The 17653-nt window shown below is 44.2% G+C and overlaps 1 protein-coding gene across 1 annotated transcript in view; it reads left to right on the top strand.

Annotated features, from left to right (window-relative positions):
* The window catches only part of AGBL4 (AGBL carboxypeptidase 4), a 1373421-nt gene that overhangs the window by 1087643 nt on the left and 268125 nt on the right, over nucleotides 1-17653 (top strand). Inside the window, exon 7 of the mRNA XM_077825380.1 lies at nucleotides 13373-13462. Coding sequence (XP_077681506.1) covers nucleotides 13373-13462 — 90 coding nt within the window. The remainder of the gene's footprint in view (nucleotides 1-13372; nucleotides 13463-17653) is intronic.

The raw sequence follows: 17653 nt of genomic DNA on the forward strand, positions 1-17653 counted from the left end.
AATGGAGATTTGATCCTGATTCTCCTGTCTCTTACACTGGTGTAAATCAGATGTAACATCATTGAAGTCAGTGAAATTACACTGTGTAGAAGTGGAGAAACGGGCCCTTTGGAAATGTTGCATGTGGGGATAAAGTCAGATGATGGAATTCTGGCAGCTACCTTAAGAGCGCTACTCAGAGAGCAGACTCCATGTCTGACAAAAGAGAGCAAACATACCTCTGGATTAGTGGTGGGGATGGTGCATAAGAGGGGTTTGTTTTAGTCCTGGCTGGGGACGGTCTGCTGTTTTTCTTTCTTGCTGAGTCATTTCATCGTTGGACTCAGCTAATGAGGGACCATCCACTGAGCATTTAGTATTCAGTGCTAAACATTTAATACCAAATTCTGGTTTGGGTAAATCCTAAACACAAAAGAGAACAATCTTTTTCTTTTGCCTTTTTTCTTCGTGCTGGCTTGAGCCTCTTCTGGAAGAAGGTCAGAGCTTCCCAAAAGCGGCCAGCCTCACGTTTGAGAAACACTGCCACCCATTAATCTAATTTCAGCAGGTTGTTTTTTATTGACCACTCACTTGGCTAGCAGAGAATATGCAGTCATAGTTCAAGGGAAGTGGAACTCTTCTGCAGCACACCTCTCGCTTTCGTGCTGGGGGGATCACTGCTTTCTCCTGGAGTCTTGTGCAGTGAAGGTTTTGTTCTGCTTAACTCTGTCCATACCACTCATTCCTCGCAAGGAGGATCCAATACAAGGCAAAAATAATTAGAATACCACATGTTCCCCATCCATTAACATGCAGGTGCTAATCTGGTGGGTGTGCAGTTATTCAGGCTCCTTTTATATGTCTGTGTTACCACACTCAGTATTTCCTTAAGTGCATGCTTTATAGAAGTTCATGTCATTCCAAATCAGTGTCTGAAAGGTAGGAATACAGAAAGCAATTTCAGCTATCTTATTGATCGCAATGTAATGATGAATATCTTGCACTGCCATGGTCTCTTCCGGAACAGATCCCTACAGTTGGCTTATCTGGATGGGTCTGGGGTGTTATGTGGATTTCAATCAACTTTCCTCCTCGCTGATCCTGGGGGCTGCAAAGGGGCAAAATTGACTTCTGGCACATGGTAGAGCAGCCTCAGGCCTGCTCTAATGTGCCAGTGGATAACCAGCCAGGATTGTCCGTGGAGCCACCTTCCAGGATTGCAGGAGCACATTGCTCTGGCCTAACCCTCTTCTACACATGACATACTCCCTGCCATCCTTAAAATATTCCTTACACCAAGGGGGCTAAGTGCAGCTCCCTTGTCAGGGGAATCCTCAGCTGCTGTCTTAAGGCAGCTTGAAGTGTTTTTTGTACCCCTAGAATGGCACAAAGAGCCATTAGGAATGGCCAGGGCCCTAAATCTCAGAATCTCAGGGGGCTTTTGAGTACTAATTAATTAGACTTTTGTTTTCTCTTTTGAGGTGGTATGATTTTCCCCATTTAATGCATGGTTAAATTCAAACACTCTAGTCACACAGCAAATCGGTGGCAGAACTGGAAATAACAGAAGCAAAAGTCCTGACTGTCATATTCCTCCTCCAACCACTAGACTGCCCTGTCTGTTTCTGGCTGGTAATATACCCTATGCTCATGAGAATGTAACTTTTCTTTCTGTAGTAAATAACCCTCATCTTTCAACAAAACAACACCTGGAGCAGCCAAATCTGGCTTTAGCCTCCAACAGTTAGGAGAGCCGATGCCGCGCTGCCTCGCAGCACTTGGTTACCAGACATCCACTCTCAGTCCCCATTTTAAAAACCACATAAAAGACACAAATGAAATAAAGGGCAGGGAACTGAGACTAGCCACAAATGGGAATTTCTTGCATGTGTATTGTAGCCTGGATGACCTTTGTATTAAGGGAACTCAGGATCCTACATGGGCAGCAATTGTATGTGCAAAAGGGAAGGATGGCCCTGTGGTTATAAGGGACAAGGCAGGGACTCGAGCGGTCTGAGTTCCATTTCTGAAACTGTCACAGACTTTCTGTGGGGGGTTGTGCCTCACCGTGGGGTTGTGAGGCTTAGTTCATCATCATTATTAGTAATCTATTATATTTTCTATTACTGTAGCACCTAGAAGCCCTAGTTATAGACCAAGACCCCACTGAGCTAGGCACTTTACAAACACAGACTAAAAAACCAGACTCTGCCCCATTAAAGCATTTGGGGATCTTCTTGTGGAAAGAGTTATTATTGGTGGTAACTGGAGCAGTGGATCTGCACTGAAAGGGACAGTAGAACACTGGGTGATTTTTTTTGTTTAAATAGGCGAAGTGTTTTTTTGGTTCATTTTGTGGTTTAATGTTGCAAAAAAATGTACATCTGTTATATCAATATGTCCAAGCAGAAAAGGTGAATGCCCATTGCGCTATGCTTTAGGGGACGATGTCTAGTGCGTCCCATGTGAAGTAGAGACTTTTAGCAAAACATGGCTAGAATGTTTTTCTGTAGGTAGACTTTACTTTCTTGTACTATATCACTTGAAGGACACTTCTGCATTTTCTGTGATTCTTGGAATGATTTCTGGGGTTCTGGGATTATACATCAAATTTAACAAGATGATATATGGCTTTGAGGAGAGACATTTGATGTACCACTTAGCCTTCCCATAATTTAGTGCCTTCCCTTGGTCTCTGGAGAGGAAGGGGTTTATCTGCACTACAACTTGACTTTATAAATATCATAGCAGGAAAGGGAAAAAGAAAGCAGGCTGCGGCCCTGTCTCCTAAATGGTTATATGATAGTGATGCAGGTAGGTGACATTAAATGCTACTGTCTGCAACCTTAATTGCAAGTTGCCATCCCCTTGGCCATTTGAGTCAAATAATGTGATATTCATATTCCTGTTTTCTATTCCCTCTTCATGGGATTTTACATTCCAAAGTTCAGATGTGGATGAATAATCTAAATGCAAAGCCCTGTTTTGGAAAAAAAGACATATACGTATAAACTAGCAGCCTTTGCATGCTGTTTAATTTCCCTTCCTTAGAGGAGTATCAGGCATGACAGCGTCATGAAGCCCAGATGGAAAAATGTTTGCTTCCAAGACTTCATGAAGATTAAAAACAAAAAAATGGGTTTGGGGAGGGTGAGGAGAACCTGCTAAACAATCCTTTGCCATTTCTGATTTTCCAAGCAGCTAAGTGGTGTTCTTTGAACTCGCTTCAGAAAATTTTTACCAGGAGCTATTTCTGGCCTTTTGCTTTACAATCATATCCCCGCACTGGGCTATTAAGTTGAAAATTCAATCGAGCATTAACGTTGAAGCAATTTTACATAGCCTCCCCTCCGCAGAGCACCCCTCCAAAATAGCCTGCCATTTGGAATAAAGTGGGAGGGGAGGAGTGGGAAAGTGGCAAGGAAGGGGAATGGAACTGGTGCACTGGTCTGGATTTTAATAGGTCAAGTCATTCTGGTAAATAGAATTCAGGCTGTTGCATCGTCTTTGCCTAGTTAAACTGTCACCAAAGTTCACTTTGCCACATTCTGGTGGAGATCATTGGTTGTCAGAAAGGATGAAAGAGGCATTGTTGCAAAAGACTAAAGGAGTGAAGGAAGAAAGAAGCATCTAGGCAAGGAGATCATATGTGCATTACACATCCAGAGCCGTAGTGGCACAAAGGTCTGTGGTTAACTCTTTCAGCCTCTACCTTCAGAATGCTTTGGGAGGGGTCTTTTCCTCTGTTTGCGCCCCAGTAGGATTCTCACACATAACATACATCTAAATGCTCCTTTTCTCTCTTTCTAACTAGAATATATTTAATTTGCTCTGAACTCAAGCTAGTCCAACTCCCAGGTCTCAGAGTAAGGGGCAGGGGGAGAACACAAGGAAAAGTATTAACCCTGCGACATCCTGTCTTTGAGACACTGTGCTACATTAAATTGATTTGCAAATGAAAGCTGAAAGCTAAGCAAAAGCCACCAACCTATTTTGCCTAAGGATGATTATAATGATATTTATGTTCCCTTAAATGACAAACCAATTTGTTACATGCCTACATAAACATTTGCTTATATGAGCTCCAGAAATGTTTTATTTTTATTAGCCCAAACTTTATCTTTTTACGAAGACACAAGGGCACAATAAAAGTAGCATGCAAATATAATACCCAATTTGTATTTTTCCATGGTCAGCAGAATCCATTTGATATTAGGTCAGTGTACACATCAATAAAGCGCACACTCTCACAGGCCCATTGTAATGGTCCTGGTAATTTCTATGCTGCCAGAGTAAAGGGGTTAAATAATACTTTAAAACAGCTTTGATTTTAAGAGAAATGTAAAAAGAAGTTGTTTTGGGAACAACATGGTGTATAGGGGATAAATGGTAGAATGCTCTCCCAAGATTAAAATGATGTTGCAATAACGATCTCAGAGAGAGCTTTTTCTACGTAGACCCCAATTCAGCAAAGCATTTAAGTGCATGCTTAAATTCAGAACATGCTTAAGTGCCTTTGAATTCAACGGAACTTCAGAACATGCTGATAGGGCCATAGTAAGCTGACAGAATCATAGAATATCAGAGTTGGAAGGGACCTCAGGAGGTCATCTAGTCCAACCCCCTGCTCAAAGCAGGACCAATCCCCAATTTTTGCTCCAGATCCCTAAATGGCCCCCTCAAGGATTAAACTCACAACTGTCAAGGATTGAACTCACAGGCCAATGCTCAAACCACAGAGCTCTGGACGGAAATTCTGCACCTAAACTTTGGAGAGGATGGGTCAAGATCCACGCTTTATAGCTTGGTACCATGCCAGGAGTTAGGTTAGGCCATGTCGTAGCCATGTTGGTCCCAGGATATTAGTGAAACAAGGTGGGTGAGGTATTAGTTTTTATTGGACCAATTTCTGTTGGTGAGGGAGACAAGCTTTTTCTTCAGGTCACTCGTCTCTCTCACCAACAGAAGCTGGTCCAATAAAAGCTATTCCCTCACCCAGCTTGTCTCTCGTAGGTGAAAGTACACACCAATAGGCCAATCTATTGTAATTAAATCAAGAGAGCGCCAGCGTCTCCAGAACTGAAACGTAACCTTTTGAGTGGTGAGGAGAGTTTGGGAAAGGGGAGGGTTTATAGACATTCAATTTACTTTTTATAAAATAGATTTTTCATCAGCATGGGCCTATGTTTTGCTGGGTTCCAGGTGGGGGCAGAAGATCTGAAAAAGCATGAGATGCTATGGTATTTCGGGCCTGACTGGAAGCAGGCAATACCGAAATTGTCATGAGACAATGAGAAGGTTTTGCTCCTGTTTTTATTTGTTCTAGGAGAAGAGATAAAGACATCAGAACGGCAGGTGAGCCTGGAGAAAATGGACAGTGGGGAGGGCGCATCCTCGAGCCTCTACTTGGCTTGGCTGACAACCAGGAGTTACTGTCTGTGGCTGAGGAACTGAATTGCACTTTGGCAGATGCCCTGTTTCCAGGCTCGAAACCTAGAGCCCCACTTCCTTCAACAGAGAATAGAAAAGCGAAAATGCTGGCAGCAGTCCTTTGAAAAGCGTGGTTCAGTCCTTGCGTGTGTGTGCTTGCAGTCCAAGTAGGATCATTTTCACCTAATGCAGCCCACGGCCGCAGGTTTCTTTACACAGTTCAGCCAATATGTCAGGAAAGAAGCTTGTGGGAGGAGGCCTCCGAACAAAGTATGAACAGGCACAACAAGCTTGTGCTTCCTTGACCCTACCAAGCCCAAAGGGATTCAAGGTTGGCCAAAATTGCTTTCTCTTGCTGAGAGCGTTGCTGAGACACGCAGTTCTGCCTGAAATGACATTTGTGACCAGAAATAACAAAAAAATAAATGGAATTAGGTGCTAATCTGGTCTCTCAGGAAACACCAGAGTACAGTAAATGCTGTTAAAGTAGTTTAATGAGGTAGAGACCAGGCAGTCAGGACAACAATAAGATCAGCGTTAACTTTTGAGACAGATGTTACAGTAGTTCTGTTGGACGCAGAGACGGTGGAGTGAAATGTAATACAGTGGTGTGCTTTGGATTAGACTCTTCTTACTGTGATGGGGTTTTATTCACTCCATAGAGACCTTAGTGATGTTTCCAACTAACCATATTTTGAGTACAAAACACTTGCAACAGCCCAGCTTATACTTCAAAGTACTGGCGACTCAGACAGTGTAGAATTAGGTTATTTTGTCGACAGCCCATGTTTCAAAAAGGCTACACAAAAATTTATACACGTGTCTTTAATTGAAATGTGACGATCAGTCTGATGAAAGATTCAAAGCCCTGGTGACTGTGGACTTCTGCTTTCCTATGGAAGAGGTAAAGCGTGGGTCATGGCACTGAGAACTTCCCCACAGTGTCCCACCAATGCATCTCAGCCTTGACTTTGAGGGGCCACCTCTAATAATAAGGCTTGTGTTGCTTTTCTTCCACAGATCTTTGTATCATTACCCGTATCTTAGATGTGGGAAACTCAGGCACTGATAGATTAAATGACTTGTGCAAATTCAATGCAGTGGGAGTGTGGCGGCACGGGTAATAGATGCAGATCTCCTAGGACTCCCAGTTCCATGCCCAAGGGAAGGAAGCATAACTGTTGAGAGAAATTTGGGGCCTCAGTAGGTCATATTCACTGGGCCCCTAGCTCTCTCATTTCACCCAAGTTAGACATTTGGGGAGCTTCCCTGAGCTCATGGCCTTAGTACAACTGTCCCCACCTTACCCTCCCTCCCTCTCTTCAGCCCCGGAGGGGAGTTTGCTTTCCATGAAGATTCAGTTTTTGGCTTTTCTTCTGAGTCTGTTGATGGTGTCCAGTTGTGGTTTTTCTGAGGCAGCAACCTGAGGTAAAATTTAGAAAAGGGACTAAGAGAGCATATTCTACACCTTCGTCTGGTTCCATCAGCCTTAATACCATGTGTAACTTTTACATCTATGACCATCTCCCGTGAATCTGAATCCTTCTGAGGTGGAAATCTCCCATACACCAGCCTCTTTGCTGAATTCTGGCTCTTGTGGTCTGACCTGACATCAGGAAATTATTCCCACACTTCGGTGAATTAAGAATCTGCATCCAGCCTCGTGGCTCAAGGCCCATCTCTAGTTTAACCATATACCTATTTTGGCTTCAAAGCCATGTTTTCATTGGTGGCTGAGGTTCAGGGGACCACTGCATCAGCCGTAGCTCCTGGAGATGTTCTTCACAAGCAGAAAGAATCCTCTTTGAGGCACTGCAGAAGGATAATCAGGCATGGCAACGGCTGCACCCTTTACAAGAGTGAGCATGTGCTCCCTGCCGTAATGGGTGTGGCTGGTGCAGAGCTCGCCTGTGTCCTGGCTATGCTGCCTCATTCCTAGTGGATTATGTAGCAGCGTTGGTGTCACTAACACTCCCTTCTTGTACTGACAGAATGGGGTACAAGCAGCAGGGGCTGGTCCCTGTGTGGATGTGCAAGTTGGAGTTTGCCAGTCTGACCTCCCTCTTTTCCTTTGTGCACTAAGGCAGGAGCAGTTGGAAACTGGTCCTTTACCAGCAGAGGTGAAAGTAAGCCGGTCCGGTCTGGTATGGTGTACTGGCAAGAGCCAGTACACCGTGCCGGACTGGACTGCCTTTCCCAGGCTGGCACTTTAAAGGGCCCCAGGCTCCCCGCAGCCGCTGGACCCCTGGGCCCTTTAAAGCACCCGCCGAGCCCCGCTGCCGGAGCCCTGGGGTAGTGGCGGCAGGGCTCCGGCAGTCATTTAAAGGGCCTGGAGTCCCGCTGCGATAGCGGCGGCCGGAGCCAGTGGCCCTTTAAATCGCTCCTGAGCCCCGGGGCTGCCAGCTACCTCTGCAGCTGGTAGCTCTGGGGGTAATTTAAAGGCTTGGGGGCTCCCAGCTGGAGCCCTGCGGCCTTTAAATGACTTTAAAGGGTACGGTTATTTAAAGGCCCCGTCTCTTCTGGTCAAGGCCACGCCCCCCTGCTCAGGACTCCGGAGTACTGGTAAGTCCTTTAAGTTACTTTCACCCCTGTTTATCAGTATATATGTTCATATACATGCTACATAATTCTTTGTCTGTAGCTAGAGTCCACCAGGATTTCTTTTGCGTAGAACATTTGTTCTGTGCTGAACCTATCACTCAAGTGAATAGTTTAAAGCTGGAGCAGCTGTTGATTTTAACATTGTTTAGGTTGGCTTTGGCCACCCTAGGCCTGCACATGTTTTTATTTAAGGATATTTTTTTTTCTTCAAACAAGAGTGCAGCCATGAGAGGTAGGAGAGGAATGTGCATGGGTAGCGAGGCCTGCCACAACACTGCAAGCAAAGAGAACAACTGGGAATAACAGCCAGTGGAACACAATTTGGTGATTTCAGCTCACACCGGGGCAAAAGCACCCATTCTTACATGTGGTGGTGGTGGTTTTCAGAGTGGATTTGAAAAACTTTGGCTGTCTCTTGTGGATAATGGTGTGATAACACTGCAGTGAAAAATGAAAACAAATCTGCAGTAATAATTCAACTCTTTTTCTCTTTAATGAAAATACATTCCAGTGGCTATATTGCCATTTAATTTTACTGTTATGAATTTTCTAAATTTGGTGCTGTGCATTTACAAAGCCTTGAATCATAGAATCTCAGGGTTGGAAGGGACCTCAGGAGGTCATCTAGTCCAACCCCTTACTCAAAGCAGGACCAATCCCCAACTAAATCATCCCAGCCAGGGCTTTGTCAAGCCTGACCTTAAAAACCTCTAAGGAAGGAAATTCCACCACCTCCCTAGGTAACCCATTCCAGTGCTTCACCACCCTCCTCATGAAAAAGTTTTTCCTAATATCCAACCTAAACCTCCCCTACTGCAACTTGAGACGGTTACTCCTTGTTCTGTCATCTGCTACCACTGAGAACAGTCGAGATCCATCCTCTTTGGAACCCCCTTTCAGGTAGTTGAAAGCAGCTGAAAGTTGAACTCTGTGCACTCGGGAAGTGATGGCGAAAGAAACCTTGCTTTTCTTTATTTGAACTTCTTAAACACTCTGGCATCTGCTAAACAAGTCACGCCTTTCAAATCTCTATAATTTTAATTTTGAGTTTTGCAATTCCAAAATAGGGAGGATTCACAATATAAGATTGAAGTTTAAAGGAAGGCCATTTGTTTTTTGGGTAGCTGTATCAAATAGCAGTAAAGACAGGACCAGATACAGTTTCACTCATTTTGCCTTGAAGTCTGTTGCTCAATAGCTGCCTTTCAAAAAAGATGACTAAGTATCACACTGAAAGAGAGAGAGAGTGGAAAATACTATCCCTCATGGGTTAAGGAGAACTCCATGGTTGCAAAAACTGGACTTATTTTAAAGTGTAAAATTTGTGTTTCAGTGTTTGCAAGATACAACTTGGGAAAGTTACAAGACTGAGAATATGTGATCCATACAAACATAGAAATGGTGGTGGGACTGGCTGTATTGGGGATTGGTAATGTGATATATGTGTAACGGGGTACTGGCCCTTTAAGGCCAGAGAGGGTAGTTACCCTGTTCCATGTCTCCCGGCAGGCAATTGAAGCAATCATTGGGAGAGAGGAACGTGGTCTGGGGAAGAGTTAGTGTATGGGAGAGGGAAGGAATAGGGCCATCCCAAACCATTGTTGCATTGCTCCTTTTAAGGGTCTGGGACCAGGAGGGTTCCTTTAAGGGCCTACAGGGTCACAGGCCAGAAGGGAGTGCCCTGGGACAGCACCATCTACGGTGAGATTTTCAGGTGTAAATTGCTGCTCTGATTCCAACCCAAGGTCAGAAAAGAATGAAAGCTGTTATTAGATATGGGCCTCAGGTATATAAAGTTCAGATCCCAACCTGAAATTCTCAAGACTATGGGTGTTAGGTCTGAACCCAAACGTCAGTCTCTTGTCTTTGCTATCTGACAGCTGTTGGATGGACTACAAGAAAAAGGTATGGCACTCGTAGTCCAGTAACCTGTGGACAGGTGTCCACATCAACCCTAATTGGTCCCCTGATTGCCAGCCTCTGAAGGGAAGCTGAACTATTGAACAGGCCGATGGATACTGAACTTGTGTCTCCCGAATCATCATGTCTCTTCCAGGTTAGAGTTCAGGCATACCTAGAGGGTAGCACAGGTGAGCCTGCATCTTGTGCTGGATCTGTTAAACAGAGAAATGTGCTTTCCACAGCTAACTAGCCAGCATCTGTCACAAGCACTAGCTGCATTTAAAAGACAATACCAATATGCTTAAGCCCAAAAGTCACTTTTAAAGACAATCTTCCAAAATGTAATTTTTAAGAAAAATGTTTATAAAAGATAACGTCATGACTTTCTAGTGCAGGTGCAGGGGTGGCCAACCTCTGGCTCTGGAGCCACATGCGGCTCTTGAGAAGTTAATATGCGGCTCCTTGTACAGGCACCGACTCCGTGGCTGGAGTTACTGGTGCCAACTTTCCAATGGGCCGGGGGGTGCTCACTGCTCAACCCCTGGCTCTGGCCCCACTCCACCCCTTCCTGCCCTCCCTTGAGCCGGCCGGGCCCTCGCTCCTCCCCTTCTCCCTCAGAGCCTCCTGCATGCCACGAAACAGCTGATCGGGAGGGAGGGGGAGGCGCTGATCGGCCGGGCTGCTGACATATTACTGTGGCTCTTTGGCAATGTACACTGGTAAATTCTGGCTCCTTCTCAGGCTCAGGTTGGCCACCCCTGTTCTAGTGGGAGGGTGGTGGGATTTCGGTTTAGATGTTTTCCTGCAGGTTCTGCAACCCAAACAGTGAGGAGTGAAACAGACTGTAAACAAAACTAAACTAACCAGACACCTAACAGTGATAAACAACGCAAATAAAATAAGTAAATTGGTTTTAAAAAGTGCTTTCTATATGAGTACTCCAAGGTATTATTTAAGATCACAAGTGAGGACTTTTTTTAATATGTTTTTGCTCTTGACAATTTAATTATAAAATGAGAGAAAATCTGTATAGAAATTAACATGAAAATGTGTAAGTATATATTCCCTGTGATAAATACATTTCAAGAATATATATTTCAAGTATATTACAATATATTTCATGTCCACTGAATGCATCCAATGAAGTGAGCTGTAGCTCACCAAAGCTTATGCTCAAATAAATTGGTTAGTCTGTAAGGTGCTACAAGTACTCCTTTTCTTTTTGCGAATACAGACTAACACGGCTGCTACTCTGAAACCTGTCATATTTCAAGAAGTTATTTACCAGATTCCATGTAGTAAGGAATTAACCCGTCCTTTGCAGCTCACGCAGTACTGACCCTCCCTAATGTGTATGGAGGAGGAGTGAAAGACATTTTATGGGGCTTGAAAGCAATGTCTCTATTGCTTTCAGTGGGCTTTGGATCAGGCCCCAAATGGGAAATAATCTTTCCAGCATTAGAGGAAAATTAATCATCTACTAATCTTAATAATAATTATATATAGAGAAAGTGTGTGTGTATATATATTATATAAAGTATTATGTATGTCATCTCAAAAGCATGGGGCAGAGTCTTACCTGGTGTAAATTGTCAACACCATTCAATTTTATTTTTATTTTTGTGTGATTAGCCGTGGTTGTATATACTGAGTTGAGTATCTGCCTCTTTAATGCTAGACATTTTTTTTAAATAGAAGAAAATGCAGCTCTAGTTACAGGAGACATCCTGGGCTTCTCTTTTCACTTGACAGAGTTGGGGGCTGATTTATCTCCTTCCTCCTGCATTACTCAGTGTTAATGCTAATGACACAGGGTGGTCATCAGGTTCTAGCTGATGTTCTTGCATTCTTTTCTGCTGCCTCCCACTTTTCTTCTGCAGACAGGGTTGCCCCCACCAGCTGCTACTTTTGTCAGAGACATTCTTTCTTCTATTTCTCTGCTTCTGGGGCTCAAAAACACACCAGAGAGGAGTGACATTAGCGTATCAAAGACTGAATTGATGGCTGGGTTGCAGGCTGGACAGCTGTAGGACATTTAGAGGGACTAAAGAAATATAAAAGAATCCTGCTATGGTCTCTGGTCCAATTGCCTCCAGAGAAGAACGGAAAACGTACTGATTATTATTATTTTTTTGTCATCGTGGGTTTAGATTTGCCACTGGCTGGGATTAGAATGTCTGTAAACAAGAAAATTAAAAAAAAAATAATTAGGATTCACAATTTGCTTGCTAGTAAAAGAGCCATATTTCTCTCCCTGTGTTTTGTATGTACATACTGTGTGTGAGAGTAATTAAAAATTCATTGTGAATTTTAGATTTATTTGTTTTATATTTTAAAACTTGTTGTCTACTTGAAATGGATTAAACTGAAAACAGAGATGTCTGTCATAATTTTGTCTTGCTGGTTTTAGTGTTACCCTCTTGAGTGTTTTAGATCTAGATGAGATGTGTACCTGAGGTCCTGACCTCATATGGTCATCAAAATTCCCATGGTCCTTTTTGCAAGAGTGTATTTTTTATTGCCTGTTTGTAAGCACTGTCCCTGTGGCAAACTGAAGAAAACATGCCCTCTGCCCCACAGAGTTTACAGTTTTAATAGACAGTCAGGACAATATAGTTTGAAGTATTTTATTTTATTATCCCTACATAGGGGTTGAATAGTTAGATGTTAACCTTAGAGTCCTGGCTAAATTCTAACGGGGTGGTTACATTCTAACTACTAAAGCTCCCTCCCACCCTGTCTGTAATTTCAAATGGATACAGTAAAATTGTCATCCCTACCAACTCGAAACTGTTGTGGCATGTGCTGTTAAATAGCTGTCCTGTTCCCGCCCAGAGGTGACTGCATTTCAGTGCAGGGTGAAGTGCTTTCTGTAAAATGATTAGTCTCTCCAGTGTTCCTCAGTGCATCTAGTCCTTGTTTGTTTTGCATACTCTGCTGATTTTGAATATATCTGGTCTATGTTTTGATAGAGACAAAATCGGGCCAAAACAGTGAAAAAGAAAGCAGCGTCCATGCTAATAAATGTCATTTGCCAGCACTTTACCTTTCTTTGGCACCGTGCTAAATCTTGTATCAAGTGTAATGCAGGCTGCAATTGGCTTTACAATGTGAAGGGAAATGGAACCCCACTGTTTTTCTTGTAGCTCCAGGACATTTATCACAAGTGAGCGAGCAATTACAATGCAGTTAAACTCACTGTGGTAAATCTTGTTTTTAAAAAGGAAACTAACTTTGTTGTTGCAGCCTTGGCTTTGTGTCATTAGACTTGCGATCCTTGCTGTTGCACTGTCTTTCATAGGGCATGATATAAATAGCTAGCAATGCTGCTGTCATTAATTATAGATTATCCCCATGTATAATGGATGAACAATTTTAATAAAAGGATATGCTTTAATATTAATGGTCCTTTGTGTCCTGCATAGGGGACCCAATTTAAGGATTTTTTCTTTTTTTTCAGTAAACCTGCGGACTGGAGCTGAGCAGAAAGTGGTGTTCATCACTGCCCGTGTCCACCCTGGAGAAACTCCCTCTTCCTTTGTATGCCAAGGTGAGTGTCTGCAGAGTCGCCATGTGGAATAAAAACCCAGTGATGGAGGTGTCTCTCTCCCAGGCTCTCTTTTTCCTTGGCCTCTCCTCCTTTGAGCATCTCACGCCAGTGCACTGTGGCCCTAGTAGCACTGTCTAATTATAAGAAACAGTCTACTTGTCTGAAGGCGTTGTTCTGAGGAGCAGAGCTTTTGGTGGCTGACATGCACAAAGCAGCACTGCTAAAAATAGAAAGAAAATTGCCCAGCTCGTGTTTGCAAGGGGTTGGAATCTGAGGATGCCAGGTAAAAATAATCCCAGTGTGTTTTCATGTAATTTCACTGTATAGGCTTAAAATATTTTAGTTTAGATGCCAAGGGATTGCAATGGGCCCCCAATATTGAATGCAATCCGTGGGCTGGATTCTTGGCTAGTGTAAATCAATGGAGTTATGCTGATTTACTGTATTAGAATCATAGAATATTAGGGTTGGAAGGGACCTCAGGAGGTCATCTAGTCCAATCCCCTGCTCAAAACAGGACCAATCCCCAACTAAAGCATCCGAGCCAGGGCTTTTGTCAAGCCTGACCTTAAAAACCTCAAAGGAAGAAGATTCTACCACCTCCTTAGGTAACACATTCCAATGTTTCACCACCCTCATAGTGAAAAAGTTTTTCCTAATATCCAACCTAAACCTCCCCCTCTGCAACTTGAGACTATTACTCCTCGTTCTGTCATCTGCTACCACTGAGAACAATCTGCATCCATCCTCTTTGGAATCCCCTTTCAGGTAGTTGAAAGCAGCTATCAAATCCCCCCTCACTCTTTTCTTCTGCAGACTAAACAATCCCAGTTCCCTCAGCCTCTCCTCATAAGTCATGTGTTCCAGTCCCCTAATCATTTTTGTTGCCCTCCGCTGGACACTTTCCAATTTTTCCACATCCTTCTTGTAGTGTGGGACCCAAAACTGGACACAGTACTCCAAATGAGGCTTCACCAATGTCGAATAGAGGGGAATGATCATGTCCCTCGATCTGCTGCCAATGCCCCTACTTATACAGCCCCAAATGCTGAGGAACTGGCCCTGTTTATCAAGCAAGTCCCATCAGTCACCGCTTACGCTGTGCTCATTATGTTGGCTGCTTACAATGCAGCAGATGGATTTGTGATTGGCCCTGTTGATTTGTAAAGGCCTTAATAAGAAACAACTGATATAGATTCAAGACGTTCTCCCTGTGTCCCTCATGGTGATGTCTCTCCTGCACCTCTCAAGGGAGCTATTGTTCCATAGGTTAGCAGATGTTGGAACTTTTTCCATAGTCCACTTGGATGTAGAGCTGCTTCTTCGACATCCACATCAATCTAACATTTCCACCTCAGGAGCCTCTTCTCTTTTAGTCACTGCTGGCCTCTGTGCTGGACCCCTCCCCGTGCTTAATGGTACTGATCTGTTTAGTTTGGCTAGTTAGGCTTCTGTGGTCTCCTCTACTCCACAGATGGATGGGGACAGAATCCTGGCGTCTGATGTGGAGAAAAGTGGAAAAGGGAGGTGGAGAGTACTATCTCTATTACACTTTTCCTTCCCTTTCTATACCTCTGAGGAACCCTCTCTCCAGGGGCTCCCTGACTGGAGACAACAGCTCGTTGCAGCACCTTCCCTCCCACAACCCAGTGGAACCAATGTGGATAAATCAGGACTCACCCATTTTTTTTCCTGCTCTGCATTTTGAACCCCTCCTCTGTCAGGTGCATTCTGAGGGAACTGACTAGTAGAGATATTCACAACAGCTGTGCTGCCAGGAAGGCAGTCATGGAAACAGGATCCAAAGTGGAGGACCCTTGTCTTCATGCTGATCCTACACTTTCATGGATCCCATGAGATCTGCTAATCTGGGGACTGGACCCCTTCTGCAGGACTGTGCGGCAGGGCAGGTAATGCCCTTCACCTGCCAGAACAGTGCCTGAGACTCACTGAATGGAGGTTCAGAGGGTGTTCCCATATCCTATGCTGGAGTAGCCAATATAGGAGATTATAGGGCACTTGGTATTTATTAATTAGCGTGTATTTATAACTGGATGCTGTATGACTTTGTTTGATGCTATGTGTAACTGTTTGTGTTGCCCCTGCTAAGTCTGGGCTGAGCCACGCTGCTAGGGGGATGCTTTATAAATATTGTTTTATTGTTGTGATGAAATACTGTTAAACAGGAAAGGAGCAAAATGTACAGCAGAGGTGACAAATGTAGCCTGATGAAGGAACTAGATGGAAGTCATCTCTGATTGTGTTCCGGAAAGACTTTATGCTTTGGGAAGAAGAGTGGGAGTTGAGGGGCAGAGGGGGAGAAGAAAGCAAGCCAGTCTTGGAGAAACATATCAGAAGCTTGCTGTGACTGCCATTACAGTGCATGCTTGACTCGCTCAGCAGTGCAAGGATCTGAGCTGAGTGAACTCCACCATGCACTGAGCCACTCTGCTCAGTGCAAATGAAGTTGCCTTGGGTGTATAATTAGTGTCATAAGGAGTGATGGGAAATCACAGCTCCCCCCTCCCCTCCGGAAATGGAGTGCATTTCAAGTTCAGTTCGACATTGTTTCTGACATTGCCAAAAGTAAAATGAGGTATTAGCTTTAGCTTTGGAAATTTTTGTGGAAGAAATCGGATCCCTTGGTAGTTAAGCTCCTGGAGTGAGAGCGAAGTTATTTTCGAAATCTTGTTAGACATTTTGGCAGAGTTCGATATTTCAGTTTAATATCTGAATCCAAACCCAGTGCATTCAGCACATGGCCATTTTGCCTGGTTTACAAATTTCTCCTGGATGGTTTGCAGCGATTACACGTACAACCTGTAGCATGCAGATATGGCAGGCTAATCCCACAGATTAGATGGATTGTGAATCTGGGTGCAGACATCATCTGATGTAGGGAGGGGCTGGGCTGTAGCTGCCAAGGCCTGAAGCAACAACAAATGAAGGAAACAACCACCATTGAGAGAGGGAGGTTGTACAGCCAATTTCCCTTAAACTGTTTGTTTTTGTTTCTCTCAGTCTTGGTTGTCTGATTTACTCAGAAACCCTCAGTTCAGTCTCCATGCCCTCACCTTCCTAATTCCTGCCTCCCACTCCATTCATCTCCCTTCACACCCCTTTACTGTGTCCCAATGTAACCCAGGCCTGCTTGGGGTGCTGCTCTGTTCCCTCTAGTGGCACCTAGAGAGCCCAGCTAGAGATGGATGACTCTGCTACAGCCTTGGCTAAGAGCCAGGTGGCTTTTAGTTCATGTATTAGAGGCACACACACTAAGCTTCTAAGGTCCCAGGTTTGATCCCACCGGCCTACGACCAGGGTCTGTCAGCGTTACATAAGCTTCATGACTAACTGCCCTTGTCTGCAGTAGAGAACTCTGGCTAAACAGTCTCTCCAATGCTAGCACCATTGTTTGGGGATCCTTGACATGCCTCTGATGCCTTGTGGGTTTTTTTTCCACCAGGTCACATTTAAAATCTGGTCTGAGCACCAGTGAGAGTCCCAGTGTCGGAAAGACTTGGGCAGCTTGGGAGCTCAGAACATGTTTACCTGACACCAGAGCAGGACTGCCAGAAACTATCCAATTCACTAGGGCTAAGTCTACACAGCTCACAGCCATAAGCCTCCCAGCCCTACTTGCGGGGCTCAGCCTCGTGCTCTAAAATAGCTGTGTTGTCAATGCTCGGGCTCTGAAGCCTTGCAAGGCTTTACCAAAATCCCCTGGCGTAGACACAACTTCTGTGTTTCCTGCTGTCAAAAGTTTGTCTTTACATGCTACCCTCACACGCACGTTCCTTGCCTCCCTCCCCCACAATACTTTCTCCTTCAGATACGCTCCTCCCAGAAGGGTTTTGAAAACCCTCGTCCTGCCCGCCATCCAGAGCGGGAGTGAGGAAACGGAAAAGGAAAAACACATAAATGGAACTAACAAAGCGTGCCCTAAATATTCCTGCTCCTTTGGCTTGCCATCTGTGTGGCCTGTTTAGATTAGAAGCTCTTTGAGGCAGGGAGATTCTTTTTGTTGTCCTACTTTCCTTCAAAATGGCCACCATACTAGCACTATGGAAATAATGATTACGGCCTACTCAAAGGAGATTTGGTAACTTGGGTCAGGAGACTCCAGTATAAAGGATTTTTTTTTTTTTTTTACTTCCCACCCTGAGGTGAAGTGAAAGTCAAGGGGGCACTATT

This window comes from Eretmochelys imbricata, chromosome 8 (genome assembly GCF_965152235.1).
Source record: "Eretmochelys imbricata isolate rEreImb1 chromosome 8, rEreImb1.hap1, whole genome shotgun sequence".
NCBI classification, from domain to species: Eukaryota; Metazoa; Chordata; order Testudines; family Cheloniidae; genus Eretmochelys; species Eretmochelys imbricata.